We start from the raw sequence: 21,056 nt of genomic DNA on the forward strand, positions 1-21,056 counted from the left end.
TATCTAGCAACTTTTAAAATTCTAGATATTATTTATTAAATATAACTCAGAAACTGCAGAAATAAATTGACGTCTCACCTAAAAATTGGTGTAGTTGGACTTTGAACTCGCCTGGTATTTGGAAACATTACAGATTATTCTGATTTAAGTTGACTTCAAGGAAGAAGCTCCAGTGAACTGAAAGCTGATATTTTATTTTATTAGTAAAAACAAAAATGTCAGCAATCTTGATTTCTATTAAAAGTCCTGATCCGCCCCCTAGTGGCCAACATACGAAGGCACACAATTTATTTATTTTTTTAAATGATTTTTTTGTGAAGTCACTGAGGAGAAAATCGACTGAAACGAAAGTGAAATACCGGTAGTTTTAAACTCCGGCCATCATCTCCCAGGTTAGACCTGCAGACTTTGATCTGTTCCTGGTTCGGGCTGCCTGCTCGCCTTCGGAAAGCTTTAATCCAGCTTTTTTTCCCCCCTCCCTGTAAAGTCACGTTGTTTTGTTTCAGACAGGAAACTGTGTGATCAACATGGCAGAAACCGGTGCAATCGATGAGGGATTCTACTCCCGGCAGCTGTAAGTGACAATACTGCTGTTTATGGGGAGACTTTAAAAAAGCGCTCAGCTCATTATTATTATTATTATTCTGGTTGGTTTCTGGCGCAGGTATGTTCTGGGACATGAGGCGATGCGTCGGATGGCCACAGCTGAGGTCCTCATCGCAGGGATGAAGGGGCTGGGAGTGGAAATAGCCAAGAATGTGATCCTGTCTGGAGTAAAGTCTGTCACTGTTCAGGATGAGGGTCAGGCGGACTGGTCTGACCTGTCCTCACAGGTACTGTCTGCTAGTTTTTAGAATAAATACATGTGCTAAAAATCTAGGAAAGTAGAGAACTTCCTGCTTGGGCAATGACTTGCCAGACCTGATCGCTCCGCATTTTTGAAAACCTGTCATTATAGTATTGTATTGGTTTAAATGGCAGATCTGAAAAAAAAAAAAAAATTATATATTTTTCAAATGTCCCGTCCTTAAAGGTTGATAATTTAGTTTAACACATAAAAGAAGATAAGTTTGAAGGAAAATGTCAATGACTGAATGCAACTTTTACTTTCATTATAACGATATACCCGAGCCACCCATGTTTTTAGTTATAAACAAGGTAAATATTTATTTATTTATTTATTTATTTATTTATTTATTTATTTATAAACAAATAAATTATTATTTATTTATAAATAAATGAATACATATTTATTTATAAATAAATAAATAAATATCTGAAAGTTAATCTGAAGCAATTTATTTTCTTTCTTTCTTTTATTAGAGCCAGTGAGAAAAATAAAAGGTGTCATATGTCATTTTACAAGAGACTAGAAGTTAATATGATTCAGTTGGGGTTATTCCAACACGACTCACATTCAGATCCAGTTCTATACAACACATTCCCATTCGATTACAATAATCTCAGTTTCAAATCTAAGAACCTGTTAAATTCAATTAAATTCAGATCAAATCATCAAACAGCCAACTACAAGACTAAAATTGAATTGTTGCCAATTTAATCTAGTTATATGATAAATAGACCAGGTCAACATAGCTGCAGTACATGGTGTTATTTTTCATTTAGGAACACTCCAGGTTGAGTTGTAATATAAATCTGCCTTACAAAATTGTACGCCAGTCTCATTTAGGGGCAGGAGCGGTTGTATTTATTCATGTATTCACACCTCGATGCTGTTTTCAGTCATGCTTTGTGACATATTGTGACGATGTCTTGATCGCTATATGTTCACTAGGATGTTGTAGTTATACTTTCAAATTCACACCAAATTATATACATTTCTTTTCAGTCCAGTTATAACACAGTAAAATTTAGATCCAGTTAAATTCATCTGACTCCAGTCCTGTTGCGAATTCAGATCCTCATGTGATCCCAAATATCTCAGCTACAAGACAGTCAGATTCACAATAATTTACATACAAACCATTTCAGTTCAGCTACAGGAAATGTCAGTGTGAACATTTTCCTTATTTCTCTGAGAACAGAGCACAGTCTGGATGCCAGGGATGAATGTTGAACCTGAAACACTGAAGCCGTCTTATTTTTATATTTTTGTTGTCCATTCAGTTTTTTCTGCATGAGTCTGATCTTGGTCAGAACCGAGCCACATCGTCCATCCCGCAGCTGACTGCGCTGAATCCACACGTGTTTGTGTCAGCGCACACCGGACCGCTAAATGAAGACCTTCTTCTAAACTACCAGGTGTTGTTTCATACATTCACTGGTGGCACATAAAGACTTCAACTTCCTCACCTGTAACAATAATGAGCAGAGAATTTACTTTCTTATTTAAACAAATGAAAGTATCTCCCTGTGGTTAACTTGCAGCTTAACACTTGTCGTTCTTCCAGGTGGTCGTCCTCACCGACTCCTCGCTGGATGATCAGAAACGTTTTGGGGAGTTCTGCCATAAACATGGAATTAAGTTCATAGTCGTGGACACAAAAGGGCTCTGTGGGTAAGTGGGTGCATGCATACAGTGTGCAGTGAATTTGATACAGTGGTGATGAAGGATGTGTAAATTTTGATATGTTTTTGCAGCCAGTTGTTCTGTGACTTTGGAGATCAGTTTGAGGTCTTGGATCGGGATGGAGAGATGCCTGCATCACTTATGATTGACCGGATCACTAAGGTAAAAATGGCCTTATGTTTTTAGCAATCACAGCTGCTAATTGTGTAACACAACATCATGTTTAATATGCTATTTGACAAATGTACTATATGTACAATAATGTTCAGAATTTTACAATTAACTGCCTTAGAGTGTCACTCAGTGGAGCTAACATGTGCTAGAATAATTCTTTTGCGACCATTTCTCTTTAGAATATTTTTATTTGATTTGTTGGCATTTATTTCAGGACAATCCTGGAGTTGTCATCTGTGCAGATGACCAGAAACATGGACTTTTTGACGGCACTAAGGTCACTTTCTCTGAGGTCCAAGGCATGACAGAGCTCAACAGCATGGCCCCTGTGGAGATCAAAGTCTGCGGTTGGTGTTGCTTAACTAAAAACACTTTGACTTGCTTATTAGTTTTCTTAATTGGTTGCAACACAATTAAGAATGTGACATTCTTCACATGGCTAACCCTCAGGAGAGGACCAAAGTAAAATGCTCTTTATGTTTCTGTCTGTTTTTTATTTGTCACCTCGATCACCAGGTCCGTATTCCTTCAGCATCTGTGACACTTCCAGCTTTTCCAGTCATGAGCGAGGCGGAGTGGTGACTGAAGTTAAGCAGCCTCTCATGCTGAATTTTGTAGGTGTTGACTGTTTCAAGATTACCTTTTATAAAGAAACATCCCGCCCAGGAGGTAAAATATTACCAACGTGCTTTGCAGAAACCACTGAGTAAGGCTCTTAAAGACCATCAACCACTGATTTTGAATGACTACGGGAAAATATCCAGACATAACACTTTGCACCTGGCCTTCCAAGCCCTCCACAGATTTGTAAAGAAAGAGCAGCGGCTCCCTCATCCTTGGTCACAGGTTGGTACAAGTGCCGTGTGATGATATAATGACATTGCTGTAAAAACAAAAAAAAAAAAAAAAAAAAACTATAGCTGTACTTTGTATAAACTCAGATTATTTGCTTGATTTTAAAAGTAAGTTCTTAAACAAGTTTGACTAAACAACAATGATCAGAAGAAATCTGCTAGGAGTCAAATACTTTTACACATCCCTGTATAATGTAACCCATCTGGTTGTTTCAACTTACTCATTATAACTGCTCATTAACTCTTACAGTCAGACGCAGATTTGCTGCTTGGCATCGTGAACGAGTTAAATTCAGTCGCAGAACTGGACGAACTAGATGAAGCTGCAGTGAGGATCTTCTCATACACCGCCCGGGGAGATCTGGCTCCCATGAACGCTTTCTTTGGAGGCCTGGCTGCTCAGGAAGTTATTAAGGTGAAGTCAAACATCACAAATGAAACTCTCTTCTTTTTACACTGTTGCCCCGTATTGCAATAGCTCTACACACTAAAACAGCTCAGATCAGATCTTTGATGTCTGATCTAGAGACACTAGTAAACTCTGGCTAGAGATGCACCAATCAGGCTCTTTACTGGCAGACACCAACTTCTGATTTTAATTGAGGTTGGACCAGTAGTGAACCCATTGTGTGTATCAAATCACATACTCCCATCTTTTGTTTGATTTGTATTCAGCTAAAATAAGTGCATGACAGTACATGCTGTTGTTTATTAACGTGTTTAGGAACTAAAACTAGTTGCAGTTCTTAGTCTTTTTGCATGTAGTGAAAAATGATCAAATCTCTGCCAGATTGATAGATGCATACCTGTTTGTGGCTGATCCATGTACCTTTACATGTTCTGATATACTTCCAATCTCATCTTTTTCGACTTCTTTAAATATTTCTGCAGGCATCCAGTGGAAAATTTACCCCTCTCCAACAGTGGTTTTATTTTGATGCCCTGGAATGTCTTCCTGAAGATGGAGGTTGTCTGCAAGAGAGCTCATTCTTATCAGTAAGTGAAATGATTGCTTTAATTTAAGTCTTGCTGACCCACTAACCTTGTCAATAAGTCAGTGTTTTGATTGGTGATTACTCCGTGATTTCAGCTCTTCCTTTTATCTCTCTGATAGAAAGGCACAAGGTACGACGCGCAGATCGTTGTCTTCGGATCAGAGTTTCAGCAGAAGCTCCTGAACCAAAAGTATTTCATGGTGAGAAAAGGTTAAACGTATGTCCAGCAGAGGGCAGACGTTCCTTGGGAAATGCCCAAAATCCTGTTTGTGCTATACTTTGATCTCCTGAGGGAATGATGACACGTACAGGAAATGGGATTCACTTCCTTGCAGGGAGAACCGTTTGCTATGGAGGTCACTTAAAAGGGCTCAGTCCTATCTCTGTTTCCTGTCAAAGCTTTACATTTCCCTGCTACTCACTGGCTGCATGCTTGTTTTTATTTTTTGAAGAGGACGTTGTGTGCTATTGGGGGTTTTACTCACTGTAAGAGCTGAACATACCAGTAATAAATTAAATCAGGGCTGCAGAATATTAGGAACGTATTGCAATTAAGTTGCAATCAAACCATATTTTTCCCAGTCTTCTGGGAAAAGGTTTACACTCTTACTCACCAAATATATCTCTAGTTATTTATAAGTAAATCCAAATGGTCGAATTTATTATTGGTAGGAAAAGCTTGAAAGGCTTGCACTTGAGATCCACTGTACTAATGAAATACAACATTTCATAATGTAACTGAATAAAATAATTCCTGCAATGTGATGAACGTAAAAGATCACGATGAAAACGAGTTATTGTGTTGATTCAGTTGAAAAAAACATGTGGGAATATTTTGTTTGTTTCTTAAGGTTGGAGCTGGCGCTATCGGCTGTGAACTGCTTAAAAACTTTGCTCTTATTGGGATCGGAGCAGGAGAGAAAGGCCGCATCACTGTAACGGACATGGACTACATCGAAAGATCCAACCTGAATCGCCAGTTTTTGTTCAGATCTAAGGATATTGGGGTGAGAAGTAACACAAAATTCATCCGTTTTTTTTTTTAAGAACCAGACATGTTGCATGATTGCTCTAGTTTAACCCATATTAAGTGGAAAAGTCACCAGTTTTCACTGTTAAAATTGTCTGATGGTCTTTCTTTCAGATTATGTAACTCATATGTAAAAATACCCAAATGAAGTCTTCACTAAGTTCTTCACTTTCTCTTTTTATTGTCAGACATTTCTTATCTGCTCTTGTCTCCCCAAACAGAAACCCAAATCTGAGGTTGCAGCCAAAGCAGTGGCAGAGATGAACCCCCAGATTAAAATCACCGCTCACCAGAACCGCCTGGACCCCGACAGCGAGGGAGTGTACGACTACAGCTTCTTCATGGGCCTGGATGGAGTGGCCGCAGCCCTTGATAACGTGGAAGCTAGTAAAGGCCATCGGCGTTATGAGATCGATCCCTCATTGCCGCAATGTGGCGAAAATACATTTTAAAATGGTCAATCCTTTCTTTGTGGGCTCCCAGGGGTTTATCTCGATAAGCGCTGCGTTCAGCACCAGAAGCCGATGCTGGAGGGGGGAACTTTAGGAAGCAAAGGTCATACTCTGGTGGTGGTGCCTCATCTTACTGAGTCCTACGGGCCGGGCAAGTCGAGCTCCGGTAACGCCATCCCGCTGTGCACTCTGAAGAACTTCCCACACCGAATTGAGCACACGCTGCAGGTACGCACTGAGCTCCTTCGCTTTGTGTTTGTCTTTATTAAAGTGAAAAGTTGTGTATCCAGGTGAATAACAGTCAAACTGCGACTGTGCCAACATGTTATTGTTTCAGTGGGCCAGAGACCAGTTTGAAGGACTGTTTAAGCAAACACCTGAAAATGTGAATCTCTTCTTGAGGTGAGGCAAGACTTCAGCTTCACCGAATCTAATTTAAGTTCAGAACTGGGTTTAGTCATCTTCCTAATTATTTTACAATAACATGGAAATACATTTTTTTTTTTACCAAACTCATTAAACCTACTGAAATGTCAGCTTTTCAACATGATCACATTACAACCACAAACTTTAATTTTATTTTATCGATCTGCACAAAGTGGTGCACAATTGTGAATCGCAAGTTAAATTACGCGGTTGTCTCAAAAGTGGGATTTTTTACTCTGATGCCCCAAAATAAAATCTACTGTTACCATTTGCCTGCAGAAAACATCTAATTAGTCAATAGAGTTCACCTGTGTGGAACGAGTGTGACCTAACGGCAAACATACCAAGGGACAGCCATAACTAGAGAGATTCATAGCTTATTCATAGTTTATTGGCGATTCACTCCACAAATTTGTCATTTGTGAAAGTGTTGCGATATAAAGCTTTGTTTACATCAAGCAATACAGAAAACGTGTACAGATAAGACCAAAACTACACTTTTTGACAGGCATGATAAATGTAATCGGTGAGGAAAAACTTACACTGCACTTGTGACGGGAAGACGGATGGAGCTAAATGCAGGGAAATCCTGGAAAAAAATAAATCTTGTTGGAGAATGTTAAGGATTTGAGACTTGAGGTGAACATTTACCCTCCAGCAGGACAGAGACAAGCAGAGCAATAACGGAAAAGTCTGGATTAGAGTGTATTAATGGGTTAATACAAACACCAGGCCTAAATGTAGTTAAGAATTTATGAGTATTCAAAAGACAGGATTTGAAAAGTGAGAACTGAATGAATTTCACAACCACTCCCCACCCAATCTGACTGAGACTGAGCTCTCTCCAGACCCGTACAGACAAGCCCTCAAGCAATTGTATTTGCCGCAAATTGTAGTTCAAAACAATATTGACTCATCAAGCTGTCATATAACGTGAAATAGTTTGTCTGGTTTACAACTGTATCTCTTTCAGAATTTGTCAGTGTTTTTAGCTTATTTTACAAATAACACCTGATGTACTGAGTTTATCACAAAGCAGAACACCAGAGCAAATAATCAGTGACAGTACTGAGCTTCAAGACCCAAACTCTGTGTGAGCTCTGAGCCTTTCTAATCCAGACATGTTTGAAATGTCTTTCTGTTTGTTTTGGTGAGATTTGATTCGATCCCCTGGACTCTCAGGTGCTTACACACTCACTCCAATAGAAACTGAAAGACACAGTTTAGAAAACTCTGGTATTTTCCATTGTACAAATAAAACCTTCTGGACTTTTTTTTTTTTTTCCTGTGGACAGTCATCCATATTTCATTGTCCAGCAAATTGTGACTCATCATATATGAGGTCATGAAAATGAACTCTTATGTTTTGCTCCATTGTTTCCCCACCCTTGCTGCTACATGCAGAACTATGACTCTGAAAGTTCCTGTTCAGACACGTTTATGTGTAAAAGGTGGAATATCCCCCATCATCATGATGCATACAAGGTGACAGGAAGAGAGTGATCTGGAACATGTTAATAACTCAGAAATGAATTAGCCAAGTACGAGATTTTAGAGGAGCGCTGATCTGCATGGTACGAGTTAAGTAAACACTGACTTGCGATGGATGTGAGTCAGAATAAGAGAATCAGAAAAATGCCTTCTGACTCTAAGGTCTGGTGAGCGCTTAGAGATTATCTGTGAGGATCAATTTTCTTGTTTTTTTTTTTTTTTCACACAAATTCAGTATTGTATTCTGGACTTTGACTGGTCCATTCTAATATGAATGTGCTTTCATCTAAACCATTGTAGCTCTGGTTGTGTCTTTAGTTCTATTGATTTGCTGGAAGGTGAACCCTTTCCAGAATGCGCCTGCATTTAGCTCTATCCATCCCCCCGCACTGACCAGATTAGCTGTCCTTTTCCATTCTTCTTTAATGGAAAGAAGTGTGAAATACCAAGGAATGGTTGTCCAGTCAGTATACTAGTTAGTGTTTGTTGGCGGACAGTTGTACTTTTGTGAACTGTAAGTCTGTTATTAAAAGCTGCTACCGGGATCCTACAGGGATCCGAATTTCATAGAGCGGACTCTGACTCATGGGGATGCTGAGGCCCTGGAGATCTTAGGAGGCGTCTGCATCAGCCTTCAGGAGATGGAGGCTGGAGGCCACCGTCCGAAAAGCTGGGAGGACTGTGTGGGCTGGGCGCGCCGCAAGTGGGAGACTCAGTACAACAACGAAATCCGCCAGCTTCTGCACTGCTTCCCTCCAGGAGAGGTAAAATCCCAACCTCACAGTCAGACGCCATCAACATGCAATTAATGTTGAAGGACACACAGGGGCGCTGTTGTTGTTTACGCCAACTGTCTGTGTTAGTTATTTAAGCACTAAAAGCAACACAATTGGCATTGTATTTGTTCTTATGTGAGTAGACCAGTGGAAAACCAGCAGTGATAAATATCTCAGAGGGATTCTGAGGGGTTGAAGCAAGCAGACAGAGTGATGTCACTCTGGTGTGGGGGGGTGGGGTCACAGATCGGTATCAACCCAAACAAACCCTCACTAAACCCAGTTTCTGACCCCCAGTTCCTGCAGTTGGCCCTGTCGTGCTATCACAATGTCCTGCACAGTTATGGAAATTCCTCTGACTGTTCTATTTTTTTTTTTCCCCCTTTCCTAATACGTCTACTCAAATATTTATAGAAGCGTGGAGACTTTCCAGAGCGTCTCTTTAGAAAAGCAGAACTTTTCTGGCTTTGTATCTTTATTGTTTTGCGTAACAATTACAAAACCTAATCCTGCAAACAGTAGTTACTGCTGCTGCTTCGGATATATTTGTTCTCTTTTTTCCACCTTTAAATTATGCAACAGTTGTAGTTCCATTGTTCTTGTGGAAAATCGCTCGATGCCACAGACTGTCTGAGGAACTATGATAAGGTTACTGATGTCAGTCATCTGTCAACTTCCAACCTGACACTTACTGGTCATAGATAAACATAGACAGGATGCAGCAGCTACTACTGGTCAGAAGTCTTTACTTACAGTCTTAAGGCCATACGGCAAAGTATCAAGCCAGATTTTAAAGCTCTAGTTTATGATTTTTACTATGCGATTAGCAACAGGCTACACTCCCTCTCATATATTTTATGTTTAAAAAGTCTGTTGCAGAGACCAAAAGCAGAAATATCATGTTTACATGTGAAAGTAGAAGCAAAATGTAAGGTTTTCCTTCAACGAAATTTACACATCTTAAAAGACAAAGAAACAGAACAAGGGATGCGGATCAAAATGTTAACAGAATGTTTTAAAGACCAAACCAAAGGTGTCACTGATTTCATTTGGGTTTTGTTTTTCTTTAAATTACCAGTTCCTGCTGTAAACAAAATACCTTCTTGTTTGAGCATCTTTATCCAGCATACAGCTCCCACCTCAGATGTCGGCACCCCTATAAAATATGCATATAAAACTTGTAATTAACCAATTTGATGCACCAGTAACGTAATCTCATTCTCATTCTTTTATCACATTTCTTCCCTTCTCCCTCAACTGCAGCTTCGAAAGATAAACACATTTGTTTTAGTTGGATCTCATGCTCTCTTGTCGTTCCCATTTTGAAGAATAAAATTATCAATCCTGTTGTATCTGGACAACATTATCATATGAGTTTAATCTTTTTAAAGATAATTTTTTTTTAAAAAAAAGACCTTCTGCTTTTGATCATCCCTGTTGTTTCTGAGCCATCCTGCAGTGAAAACTGGAACAACCAGAAAGACACTCGCTCTGTCTCCACTTGTGGACCATTTGGCAACATCAAAGCTGCCAGACCTTTTGTTCTTTTATCAGACTGACAAACTGCATCCCAGTCAGCACACACCTGATAATGATATAATTTGTAGCTTCAGGAACAAACAAGGTTGGATGTGACATACAACAAATATAAGAAATAACATCCTACTCATATTTAAAATTTTGCCAGTTGAAAGACGTTATAGATCTTACTTAGTGTCTGAACAAGCCTGGAATTTGAGTTGGGTGTTCTCTGGGTCTTGATAAGCTGTGGAAGGTAAACAGTTTAATGCAACAACATTAAGCAATTTTTTCCAGATATTATTTATAATATCTAAAAGTTCCACTTGGAAATAAATATTATTTGGTACTGGAATATCTGAAAGTCTACCTTCTATAATGTGAGTAAGGTTTACAAAATAGTCTTTATATACCAAGACCATTATGTTTTTCCAAATGAACATTTTCTTAAATACTTTTTAATCTTTTAATCAGTTAATTGTGATTTAACAATTTTTCCCAGGGGGTTTGTTTTGTTTTAAATCCTTAATGAATGAAATCATAATTTGAAAACTGCTTTTTGTATTTACTCAAGTTATCTTTATCTCATACTAAGATTTGAAATGTAATGTTTCGGATTCTTGCGTCATACTTTTGTCACAGTCAAAAGTTTTCCTTTTGACTGACAAAAGGCAAACTCGAGAAATGAGCAAACGCTTTCTGACAGAACTGTACTTCCCTATGCAAAGCATGACCACTGCAGAAACGTCAGCCAGGAATTGGTCAACATTTACATTTTTACATTAGAAAATCAGGCAACTCTGGAAATTTGAACCTGGAAAGGTTCAACATTTAACAAAAACAAAAAAAACATGTAGAAACCCTGGAAATGCCCCTGAATCCAGAAGATTTGACAGCTTCCTGACCTATTGGCATGAATTGTGGTGCTTTGCACTGAAGTGAATGACCAATAAACTAAATCCACAATGATTTTACAGCCATTCATCATTGTGATAAAGGGATTTTCTCCTGCTTCCTCTCCTTTTTAGTTGACCTCCAATGGTTTGCCCTTTTGGTCTGGATCCAAGAGATGCCCTCATCCCCTGACATTTGACCCTAACAATGTGAGTAGAGTTTGATCCAATACAAGGCAATCACCTAACTGATGAACATAAAGGAAAAGCGGCAGTGCTTTTTGAAAGCGGTTCACATTCCTTCTTTATCTTGTCTGATAGTGACCTTAAAGTGATTACCTAGGCTCCAAATGCACAGTAATGATTTGCTGATCACTTACACCGATACCCTTGATAACTAAGTTGTTTACTTGTCTCGCAATAAACCGGCAACATCACGTATGCCCAGTGGCAATAGTGGACTGCCAGCAACCAAAATACTAAAAATGTGAACAAACGTGTGATCAGTAGGTGCTGAAACAGCATTTTACTACTGACAGCTGTTCTTATGGCTGGATTGAAGGGAGTGTTGTACGTTAATGTGAAGTGACAGGATTCAGAAACACATTTTCTGCAAAACTATGTGTGTTGCAAAGAAGACTGAATCTGGAATTTGTGTAACAGCCACCTCCTGTTTTTTTATTGGACAAAACACGGCCTTAAGGTTTTTCCCCTTAGTGCCATTCTTCTCCCTCTTCACCTTTTTTGTTAATCCGACTTCAACAGTATTACTCTCAAGGCGAATCTGTTCAATAGTCTCAATTCTTGATTCATTTCACAGTCGTGGTTATGACAGCACGCTGTGCATTTTATGCAATAAAGCCTTAAGAAAGTGGAGGAGGAGTTGACATGTGCTATGTTTTCTATTCAAAAATAATTAATTGGCTAAAATCTTAAACTTTTTTCTACTGTCATAACAGTATTTGTGTGTAGAATTTTGAGGAAAGAGAGATTACCTTAAAACAATTTGGTATAAAATGGTTCGTTATGTTAGGCTGTTACATAACAAAATGTGGAAAAAGAGAAGTGCTGTGAATACTTGCCAATGGTGTTTGCAGCCTCTTTGACTTCATGTTCCCTGTTGTAAAGAAACAATGGTTCACACAAGGTTTCAAGATTACAAAAACAAGTTTGAAGTGTTTATACTTGCTCCTCCAGATTCCATTTGAGCATATGTGGGATGAGCTCGACAAATATTTTCAATCCAAAACAGTATCCCAACACGTCGGTCTCAGTCTTTATGGCTATTTTGACAGCAAAAGCAGGAACAAGACACTAAGTAGATGGTCATATTGTTATCTGTTTGGTGTCTGCATTTGAATTGTGTGTTTCAGACAACCCACATGGAGTATGTGGTGGCAGCAGCCAACCTATACGGGCAGATCTATGGGATTGAAGGGACAAGAGACTGTGCTGCGATCAAAAACACCTTAGAGAGAGTCTCAGTTCCACCATTTAGCCCAAAGTCCTCAGTAAAAATTCACCTCACTGACAAGGAAATGGAGGAGGACAGGAAAAAGGAGGGTGATGACACTGGTAGGTTAGTTTCTGATGCTTTTCACTTTTAGCTAATGTAATCTCCCTGGGTCTTCAGCCTCTTTCCATCTCCCCTGCAGACAAAGCCCAACTCGAGGAGCTGAAAGGAAAGTTGTCCTCACTGAAGAGCGCAGCTCAGATGTACCCCATTGACTTTGAGAAGGTATGTTGGTGGGTACAATGATAGCTCTGCTGCACACTTTAGAGAGGCTGCAGGTGGTGACAGCATGGCGACTGAGCCTTAGCAGGGAGCAACACTTAAATCTATAGGTGCTTTCATATCGTGTCTTTTTCCAACGTCCTTTGAGCCTCAGAGAGCTGAATCTTAGCCAGTGCTTGACCATTCATTAAAACAGAACTCGATTGTGTCGTGTCTTCACACAGAATATGTTGGCTTGGAGCAGAGGCAGATGTTTTAGAAATTTCCTTCCTGTTTTCAGAAATGTGGAAAGAGGAAAAGTTGAGTCAGTCGGTTCATTAAAAGAAGCTGAGTGTTGAATTAGGTATTTCCTGAAGTTTGTCCATAAGGTTTAACCGCCTCACTTTGTATGAAATTCAGTCGTATTTACTTTTGAAGCAGCTTCCTAAATGTTTGAAACTTGGACTTTTATTGGCGGTGCACTGGTAAACTTTTTCCAGTGTCTTCAGCTTTATTCTAACCAGATGCTTCATCAGAGTAAGCCACAGCGTCATCTACATTTATATCGTCTTTATCTAAGATGGTAATGCAACTGAGATTAAAAATCACTTTTCAAATGAGCTAGCTGGCCAAAATGTGCAATATAATAACAGCATTTTTATTTTTGTGATGATTTCTCTGGTAAACCATGAAGATAGTAATAAATGGACTGTATTAGAGCCATGAATCAGCTTTCTAATCACACCCCTACCTTCAGGCATTCTTAATCGTACGGATGCAGACACTCCCTAAGGATCCTGGGAAGTTCTTCAAATGTCTTCCTGAGCATTTTTTTCTGTTTGAATTCATCCTCCTAAAAAAGGAAGTGGTAGTGATTTCACAGTCAGAAAAAAAAAGCTCTCTATAGTCTGATGTTTTAGCACTCTTGTGTTGTAGTAAGTAAGTTTGTTTCAGTGTCTGACTAAAAAGTCTCACTTTTAGACAGAGGCAACAAAAAGTTTCTACAAAGTGCTGTTTGATCAACATTTCCTTTGTTTCTTTAGTGTAAGCTCTTAAAAAGGGACCTAAGAGGTCAAGGTGCTTTCCTTGTATAGAAATGTTTAAAGAGAAGCGGATCCTTGGGGCTTCTGCACATCCTTTTCTGTCACCTCATTAGTAAAAGGAATATGTGTGTTATAAAAAATAGTGCTTTTAGACCCCCAGATGTTCATCTTGAAAATTATTCTTGGAACTTAGTGGGCTCCAAAAATATGTTTGTATCTATCAGTCCCTGATACAAACATAATTTTAAAACTTCCGGTTGTTATTTGGAAACAGAAAAGTAAAACAGATTTAAACCATAGAACTAGCTGACCTGTGGTTTGTGACCTCAAAAATGTTCATTAACCCTAAATCTAAATGTAGGTCATCTTCACTTTAAGTCATGTTAACATCAATGAAAAGAAAAAATTATACTGTAGAATAAAAATAAATGTAAGCTAGTTTTTAATGATTTCTTTTGCTATTTTTAAAGTTTTCCTTATTTTCAAAGTCAGACAATGCTGCTGCAGTATTTTTATTCTAAGGCCATTTGCACATCCTTATAAGAGGTGCCAGCCAGTAAATGCAGAAGACTCAGTTCATCGGGCACCACCTTGAGAAGGCTGTGCTGCAGAATTACGTAGCTGATTAATAGAAGACCTGGCACGGATTTAAAAGGATGCCTGAAAGAGCTTCTGGTAAAATATAATATAATATAGTTCAGAAATGAAGGTGAGTGAGGTAAGTCATGTGCATATTGAATGTCCTCTTGAATAAAAAACAAGACTCCCAGACTCCCCTCTCTCAGTTGCATCCCTCCGTGCCCTGCTGATACAGTGGCTGGATGGAATGTGTGGAGGAGAGCTCCAGAGGCGTCAGGTTGCCAGCTAGCAGCGTCACCACAGACCCTGGAGCTCTCCCTGAGTGACAGTCAGCCTCCTAGCTTTTGTAGAGCTGCATGACCTCACTGCTCACATCAGTCACAGCAGAAGTCTTCTTTCCACTGAATTGTGACATGGTGACCACAGTGACTCGAAGCAGACAGTTCACAAAGCAGGAAAACTGCATCAGATCCTTGGGCTGTCACATAACATGGGAATCAGGTTTATCTGATTCATTTGGAAATTGAGAAATTATTTATTTAGCGTTAAGTTTTACAAAGAAACATTGATTGTTTTTAAGTCCCTAGGACTGACCGATGTATTATTAACATCCCAACTCTTACAGGATGATGACAGTAACTTCCACATGGACTACATCGTTGCTGCATCCAACCTGAGAGCAGAAAACTACGACATTCCGGCAGCTGATCGCCACCAGGTCTATATTTGCATTGTGCACTTCATACAATTAAACCCAGTGATCCCATAAAGTCACCTTGGCCAATGAGTTTATCGAGTTTCATAGTCTTCCTTTGGTCATTAGCTGCTTAAATACAGTCGGAAATCCTGAAAGAACTGCTGATCAAGACAACTTCATAACATCATAAGAACATCAAACTGAGGTAAAGCAAAAGAAAACAGGAGGGACCACTCAGGACTCCTGCCAGAGCATCACAAAGAAACAAAAAAAAAAAAAAGAAAGAAAAATCAGAGCGACAGACTTCATCTCCTCCCCTGTGGCCGTGTTTTTAGCTGTCGCTTCGCACACCTGCCCTGAAGCTGCAGAAAACAGCCTCCCCACCTATTGTTCCTGGAATGGGACTAATCATGGCACTTTACCTGCTGCCTGGAAGGTGACACCTGAGCTGGGCCTTGTTCCAGCTGCTGCTGCAGACACTCACCGCCAAGACAGATGGAGGCTCAGAGAGGGGCCGGGAGCCGTTGAGTGAGGGGAGACAAAGGAGAGTCCCGCAGCGGCCCTCCCCTCCAGCCCTGTGTAATCACAGCCTTTACCACAGGCTGCATCTCGTTTCAAAATAACTTCAAACTTAGTTACCAGATCACATGATATATAGTATCAATTGTGCTCACTTTTTTATGATCTAAAGGCTATAAATTAGTTAGTATGTGACATAATTTAAGAGTGTGTCGTTAATCTGCAAAATCTCAATTGAAACAGTCTTTATGTGTTTTATAAGCTGAATATAGCTACATCTGAGATGTTTTTAGCCATGTAAGTAGTCAGGATATTAAAACTTTAAAATGAAACAAATCTATCTATATATTTTTCATTTATAAGTTCACTGCATCAATTTTTCTGTGCTATAAGTATATTCTAACAGCGGAAGTTTAGTAAAATGCATTCTTTGTTGGAAGTGGCATATAGAGCAAGATGTACAATATTTTAAACAAATCTGTTTGTGTGTATCCACTTATTCTGCATCATCAATCAGTGATTGGACATCAACAGTTTTTCTGATTGGTTATTCCTCTCTTCATGCATTTTGTAGTTAAAGTCCATGTTATCATTTTCTGCAGAGGAAAATCTTTCACTCTGTCTATTTAGCTGTTGCTTCATGTTATTCATGTGGTTAAATTGGACAAATACGTCAGAGTCCTGAAGCTTAATTTATGCTTTGTGAAATCATAACATTGAGCTTTAGAATTCTCTCTTTACTTTGACATCTTGAATATTTCTTCGACCTGCCTGCTTGGCCTGCAGCGAAGCTCGGAAGTGAACTTCTCGTTGTCTCCTTTCGCAGAGCAAACGCATCGCCGGGAGGATCATTCCTGCCATCGCCACGACGACGGCAGCGGTGGCAGGCCTGATGTGCCTGGAGCTGTTCAAACTGATTCAGGGTCACAAGAAGATCGAGTCGTACCGCACGGCTTACCTCAACCTGGCTGTACAGTACTTTGTCCTGTCCCAGCCGTGCCGCCCACAGAGCTTCACAGTGAGTAGCGGCTTCCATGCAGCCACAGCCGGTCTCAGTTAGAGTCTGTAAGGCTTTAGGGAAAACATCCATAAAAGCATCCAGTCACACAAATCCTGAGCGAAGCACTTTGTACAGTCAAACAGACCCTTACTTTATATACATTCATCATTTAAGTCGGTCTCCTTCAGGAAAAATGTGTTTACTTCTGTTTGAAGTGATGTCCCTCCTCTTTGGGTGGAAAGTATTAAGTCATGAATGAACGCTTTCAGAGCGAGAGGCCACTGCAAACTGCCTGTCTTTTACATGTAAGCCCAGTCTTTAAGCTGGCTCAGCATAATCCTTAAGATATTTTAGTGCAAGTAAGACAGAAACAGTCCCAGGCTCGCCTCTCTGTTTGGACACGAGGTGAACTCGAGCCAACTGTAAGTTGATAAAAGAAGACTCTTCTAGGGTCAGATACAAGCTTGTGACTGATGTTAAATTAATGTGTCTGTTGAGGATTCATTCAATATTTCAACTAGCTCATGCAACACTATTACCCATCAGACTTCAAAGCTAGTTAACTTTTGGGAATATATGCAAAATCATCGTCTTGTCTGTAGCTCACCTCCAAGTGTAATCAAAAACCAGCCGAGAATGTCAGCTTTCCCTGAGCCAGAGGTCGGTGAGTGCCACCAAATGGCGGGTAACTTTTCCTCTGTGTATCTTAAGGGTGCAGTGAGGGGGCATGGAGACAGTGTAGATCTGGTTTCAGCTTCGGTTACAGGGAAAAATTCAGGATCTGCAAAAAAAAGGGGCCGCCTTGATGACAGAAGCAGCTGTGACTTACTGCTCTTCAAAGGCTGCAGGCGTTTTCCGTTTCTCACGTTCAAACACGTGCTGGTTCTAGCACTTTATTTCTGTAACGCTGTTATTTTTATCAAAGCGAATAAATCATTCCACTTCATCTTGCCAGTCGTAGATGCTAGAATTTCAAATCTTAGGATTGTTTTATTTACTGCACTTTTATTCTTAAAGCAGAACAAGAACTCTTCCAGTTTGTGAGCCTCCTGTTATGAAAGGTTTAACTTGCAAATGGTAGATTTTTGATCTCCAAAGTGCATCTCTCTTAGTCACAGAAAAGTAGATACAGCTATCATAACATGATTCATATTCAAGAGATAGTTATGCAATTTTTGGATTTTCCCCATCTGTCCTCTCTGAATTATTATTTTCTATTGCGCATCAAAACTGTTTATGCAATCTTTGCTACAAGAATCTAGTTGTAAACATATTTTTTATTGTATTTCCACTCACTTTTTCTCACCTCAGTGAGCACAGGAACACTGATGATAGAGAAGAAAGCTAAAGAAGTAACTGAGGGCAATAAATCAATTATCTTTGTTTCCCAATTATTTGTTTGAGCTGTCGTTGAGTGAAATCTGTTAAATTACTTTTCTTGTTTTAATGACCAGTCCTCTGTAATGTCCCTAAGGAGACAGTTCGTGCTCTCACTCAGTCCTAACCGCGGGAGGTCTTGGTCTAGCGGTGGGGATGTAGTCGTCCAATCAGATGTTGGAACCCCTGTGCTGCAGTGTGTGGAGAGTAGGACTCCAACCCCCAATTAGCCCAATATGCTTTTCGGTGTATGAATAAAAGTAAATGAAAGCACTAATTTGATTGCAATTATATAGTAAAGTTTTTGTATACAGTATGTACTTGAGTACATCATTAAGAATTGCATCGTATTCCTCAAGAACTTATTTATTGAATCTAATAATACTTTATATCTTTCTGAAAAGATTTAACATTGGAATTGCATTTTTTTATTCAGCTATTAATTAAAGTCTAATATTAGTCAATTCCTTGCTAATGTCTAAACTTTAAAATCTTGGAAGCTTTTTTTGTTTTGTTTTGTTTTGTTTTGTTTTTTTTGTCTCAGCACCAGAATCTCCTGATTCTGCCTTGTGGTCTAGACACTATGTCACCAGAAAAATATAAACATGACATTAAACCTGGTTTGCTGTCTCAAAACATTTTAACCCTATGGATTATAAACTACTCTATGTTGAACTGAAATGCTCAAAGTGAGCATCTACCTTGTTTCTTTACAAAAAATACATAAAAACCTTCAAAGGAAAAGCAAATCAAAGGTCTGGGTACTAATACTGTCTTATCTCTCTGGGTTTAGGCAGGGTTTTTTGCTGGCTGCTTTTGTTTCAACTTCAGACATGCAGCTGTTAAATATCACCGATCAGACATGCGGTATCAAGAGCTCAGATTACTTTTGCAATAACTTAGACCTCCCCCCTCATGAGCTCAGTCTAAGTTCATTAATATCAAGTAGCAACACTCACATCTCTCTGATTTGACTGCTGGCAAACTAAATGTTTGTCCAAATGTGCCAAATACTCACCAGTCACCCTGATGAGACTGGAACTGTTATGACTGCTGATATTGGAGGCTTATTTAAGGAACGTGTGTAACATGTAACTCTGTGCTTCCCTATTTCAAGCCATTCGTCCAGCAACCTAATCATTTTCCAGGGTTTCTTTGTTTTGTTTTAAAGCAGCTGTTTCCCAAAATAGGAAGTCTCTGTGTTTCGCTCTGCTCCTTCTCCTCTCTGTGGGTTTAGAAATATGTAAACAACCAGGAGATTGTCCTTGTCTGCTCACTGTAACTTTGTCACACGGCTCTTTCACTTTGGGAACCAAGGCCAAGAAAGGAAAGGTATAGCGTGTCTGGTGGGTTTACAGACAAACAAAATTCCTGGTTGTCTTTGGAGGGCTGTTCAAGATTAATTGAGCTTTGTGACCTAATGCATTGGCCTGCTAGGCGTAGCCATCAGCTAGTGGGTAATTTACTGTCATGAAGGGATGGACATGCATCAGTAACAAGACTGTGGGATTTAAATGATGCTCAGTGTCCCACTAAGGGTCTAAATGTGTGCCGTAAAAATTTCCCACACATCATTACGCCAACAACACTTAAAATATAAAACAAAAAATAAACAGATGCTTTCTTAGTGGACCTTTCTTGCTTGATATATCTAAATAAGTATTTACTAAGGACGAGTGTAACACAACATCAAGTAGGTTGATGAGTAGGTATAAGGGTAAGGGGGATGACATCGGCAGCACACAGCAGTACTGCTTTCTGTTAGGGCTTGTCTTTGTGGGCATGTTGAAGAACCATCTTGTAAAAAGAGCACAAACAAAACAAGATCTCATTAGCTCTTTTCAAACAGAGCTCGAAAAAAGCCTGAATCTTCTGTGTTGTACATAAGTGTCCTTTAGGAAAGTCAGAAAGGGGGCTTTAATTTGAGGAGTCTTTGATGCACCTCGGATGCACTGATCTACATCTTATGGTTTGGATTAGACCATTATCCAGCTTAAATCTGGTGATGTTGGAACAGATCATTGTTTCTGATCAAACTGAGTGAGATGTCTGTTTATCAGGGTTTAGTTGCTGTCACCATGTGGCTTGTCTGGTGAAGCAAATGCAAGATAATGTTGAATTGACAGTTAGTTTGTAGACATCTTGTTTCACATTTTTGGTACCCAGCAGAAAAAACAAACAACGGAGACGAGAACAAGATGCAAACTATTTGCAAACAATGTTAACAACTTGCTAACTCTTAGCAGCTGACAAAATTAAATCTAATCCTATGTGCTCATCAGATGCATAGCTGACATGTTTGCTCTCTGAACAAACTGAGACACGTCTGCTGCCACATGCTTGTTCTAGTCTGCTCAGAGCTTTGGAGAGCCTCAGGAGGATGCAAAGTGGTTGGTCTTATTAAAATAATTTATGCTACAGACATTTTGCTTTTTTGTACACTAAATTATGTCAGAAGAAGCACATCACGAAACCTTACTCTAACACTGATGCAAAAACTGGGCCTCTTCATTTTTGTTTTCAAGAAATTTGGGGGGAAAAAAACAAAAAAAAAAAACTTGTATGTATGAGAAAACTACATTTATTTTGATATCTATGTTATATATGCTACACTCTGTTTGGTCAGCGACAGCAACCAAACACAAACAGTGACAAACATAGAAAATGCTTGTTTTTGAATATGATGCACCAAAGTGTGAAAAAATATTTTTAATAGCTATTTCAATCTGCTGTGACTGATGTGCAGCTTCAATAAAATCTAAAAACATTACTTGAGGCAAGACAAGGACATGTTTCAGCTATGTAGTAAATTAGTCGATCCTCCGCCCCTGCAGCAGCTGCTCCAGCTCTCTGTACTGGTTTATGCTGCCCTTACTTGTCTGCCATGAAAAACTCCCTGTGCGCTGACTTTGCAAGAGGATTCTAACTTTGTGTGCTTTCAATCTCCCCACGTGAACCCTCGTCTGCATCGTAGCCCCTTAGTCATTC

At 39.4% G+C, this 21,056-nt stretch overlaps 1 protein-coding gene across 2 annotated transcripts in view; it reads left to right on the forward strand.

Annotated features, from left to right (window-relative positions):
* Positions 1–301: 301 nt before the first annotated feature.
* Positions 302–21,056, forward strand: part of uba7 (ubiquitin-like modifier activating enzyme 7) — a 34,291-nt gene continuing 13,536 nt past the window's right edge. Inside the window, exons 1-22 of one of the 2 annotated variants that reach the window (XM_015035703.1) lie at positions 302–392; positions 507–574; positions 665–833; positions 2,128–2,262; positions 2,412–2,518; positions 2,602–2,692; positions 2,919–3,051; positions 3,221–3,318; positions 3,401–3,550; positions 3,809–3,973; positions 4,450–4,554; positions 4,673–4,753; positions 5,405–5,560; positions 5,805–5,970; positions 6,067–6,263; positions 6,373–6,437; positions 8,506–8,716; positions 11,275–11,349; positions 12,513–12,714; positions 12,795–12,877; positions 15,101–15,193; positions 16,518–16,709. In XM_015035703.1, coding sequence (XP_014891189.1) covers positions 528–574; positions 665–833; positions 2,128–2,262; positions 2,412–2,518; positions 2,602–2,692; positions 2,919–3,051; positions 3,221–3,318; positions 3,401–3,550; positions 3,809–3,973; positions 4,450–4,554; positions 4,673–4,753; positions 5,405–5,560; positions 5,805–5,970; positions 6,067–6,263; positions 6,373–6,437; positions 8,506–8,716; positions 11,275–11,349; positions 12,513–12,714; positions 12,795–12,877; positions 15,101–15,193; positions 16,518–16,709 — 2,721 coding nt within the window. In that variant the 5' untranslated portion in view covers positions 302–392; positions 507–527. Of the gene's footprint in view, positions 575–664; positions 834–2,127; positions 2,263–2,411; positions 2,519–2,601; positions 2,693–2,918; positions 3,052–3,220; positions 3,319–3,400; positions 3,551–3,808; positions 3,974–4,449; positions 4,555–4,672; positions 4,754–5,404; positions 5,561–5,804; positions 5,971–6,066; positions 6,264–6,372; positions 6,438–8,505; positions 8,717–11,274; positions 11,350–12,512; positions 12,715–12,794; positions 12,878–15,100; positions 15,194–16,517; positions 16,710–21,056 lie in introns of both variants that reach the window. The other variant, XM_015035702.1, reaches the window with a different exon arrangement.

The sequence above is a fragment of the Poecilia latipinna genome, unplaced genomic scaffold (assembly GCF_001443285.1).
Source record: "Poecilia latipinna isolate Pla-1442-1.1 unplaced genomic scaffold, P_latipinna-1.0 Scaffold345, whole genome shotgun sequence".
Taxonomy (NCBI): Eukaryota; Metazoa; Chordata; class Actinopteri; order Cyprinodontiformes; family Poeciliidae; genus Poecilia; species Poecilia latipinna.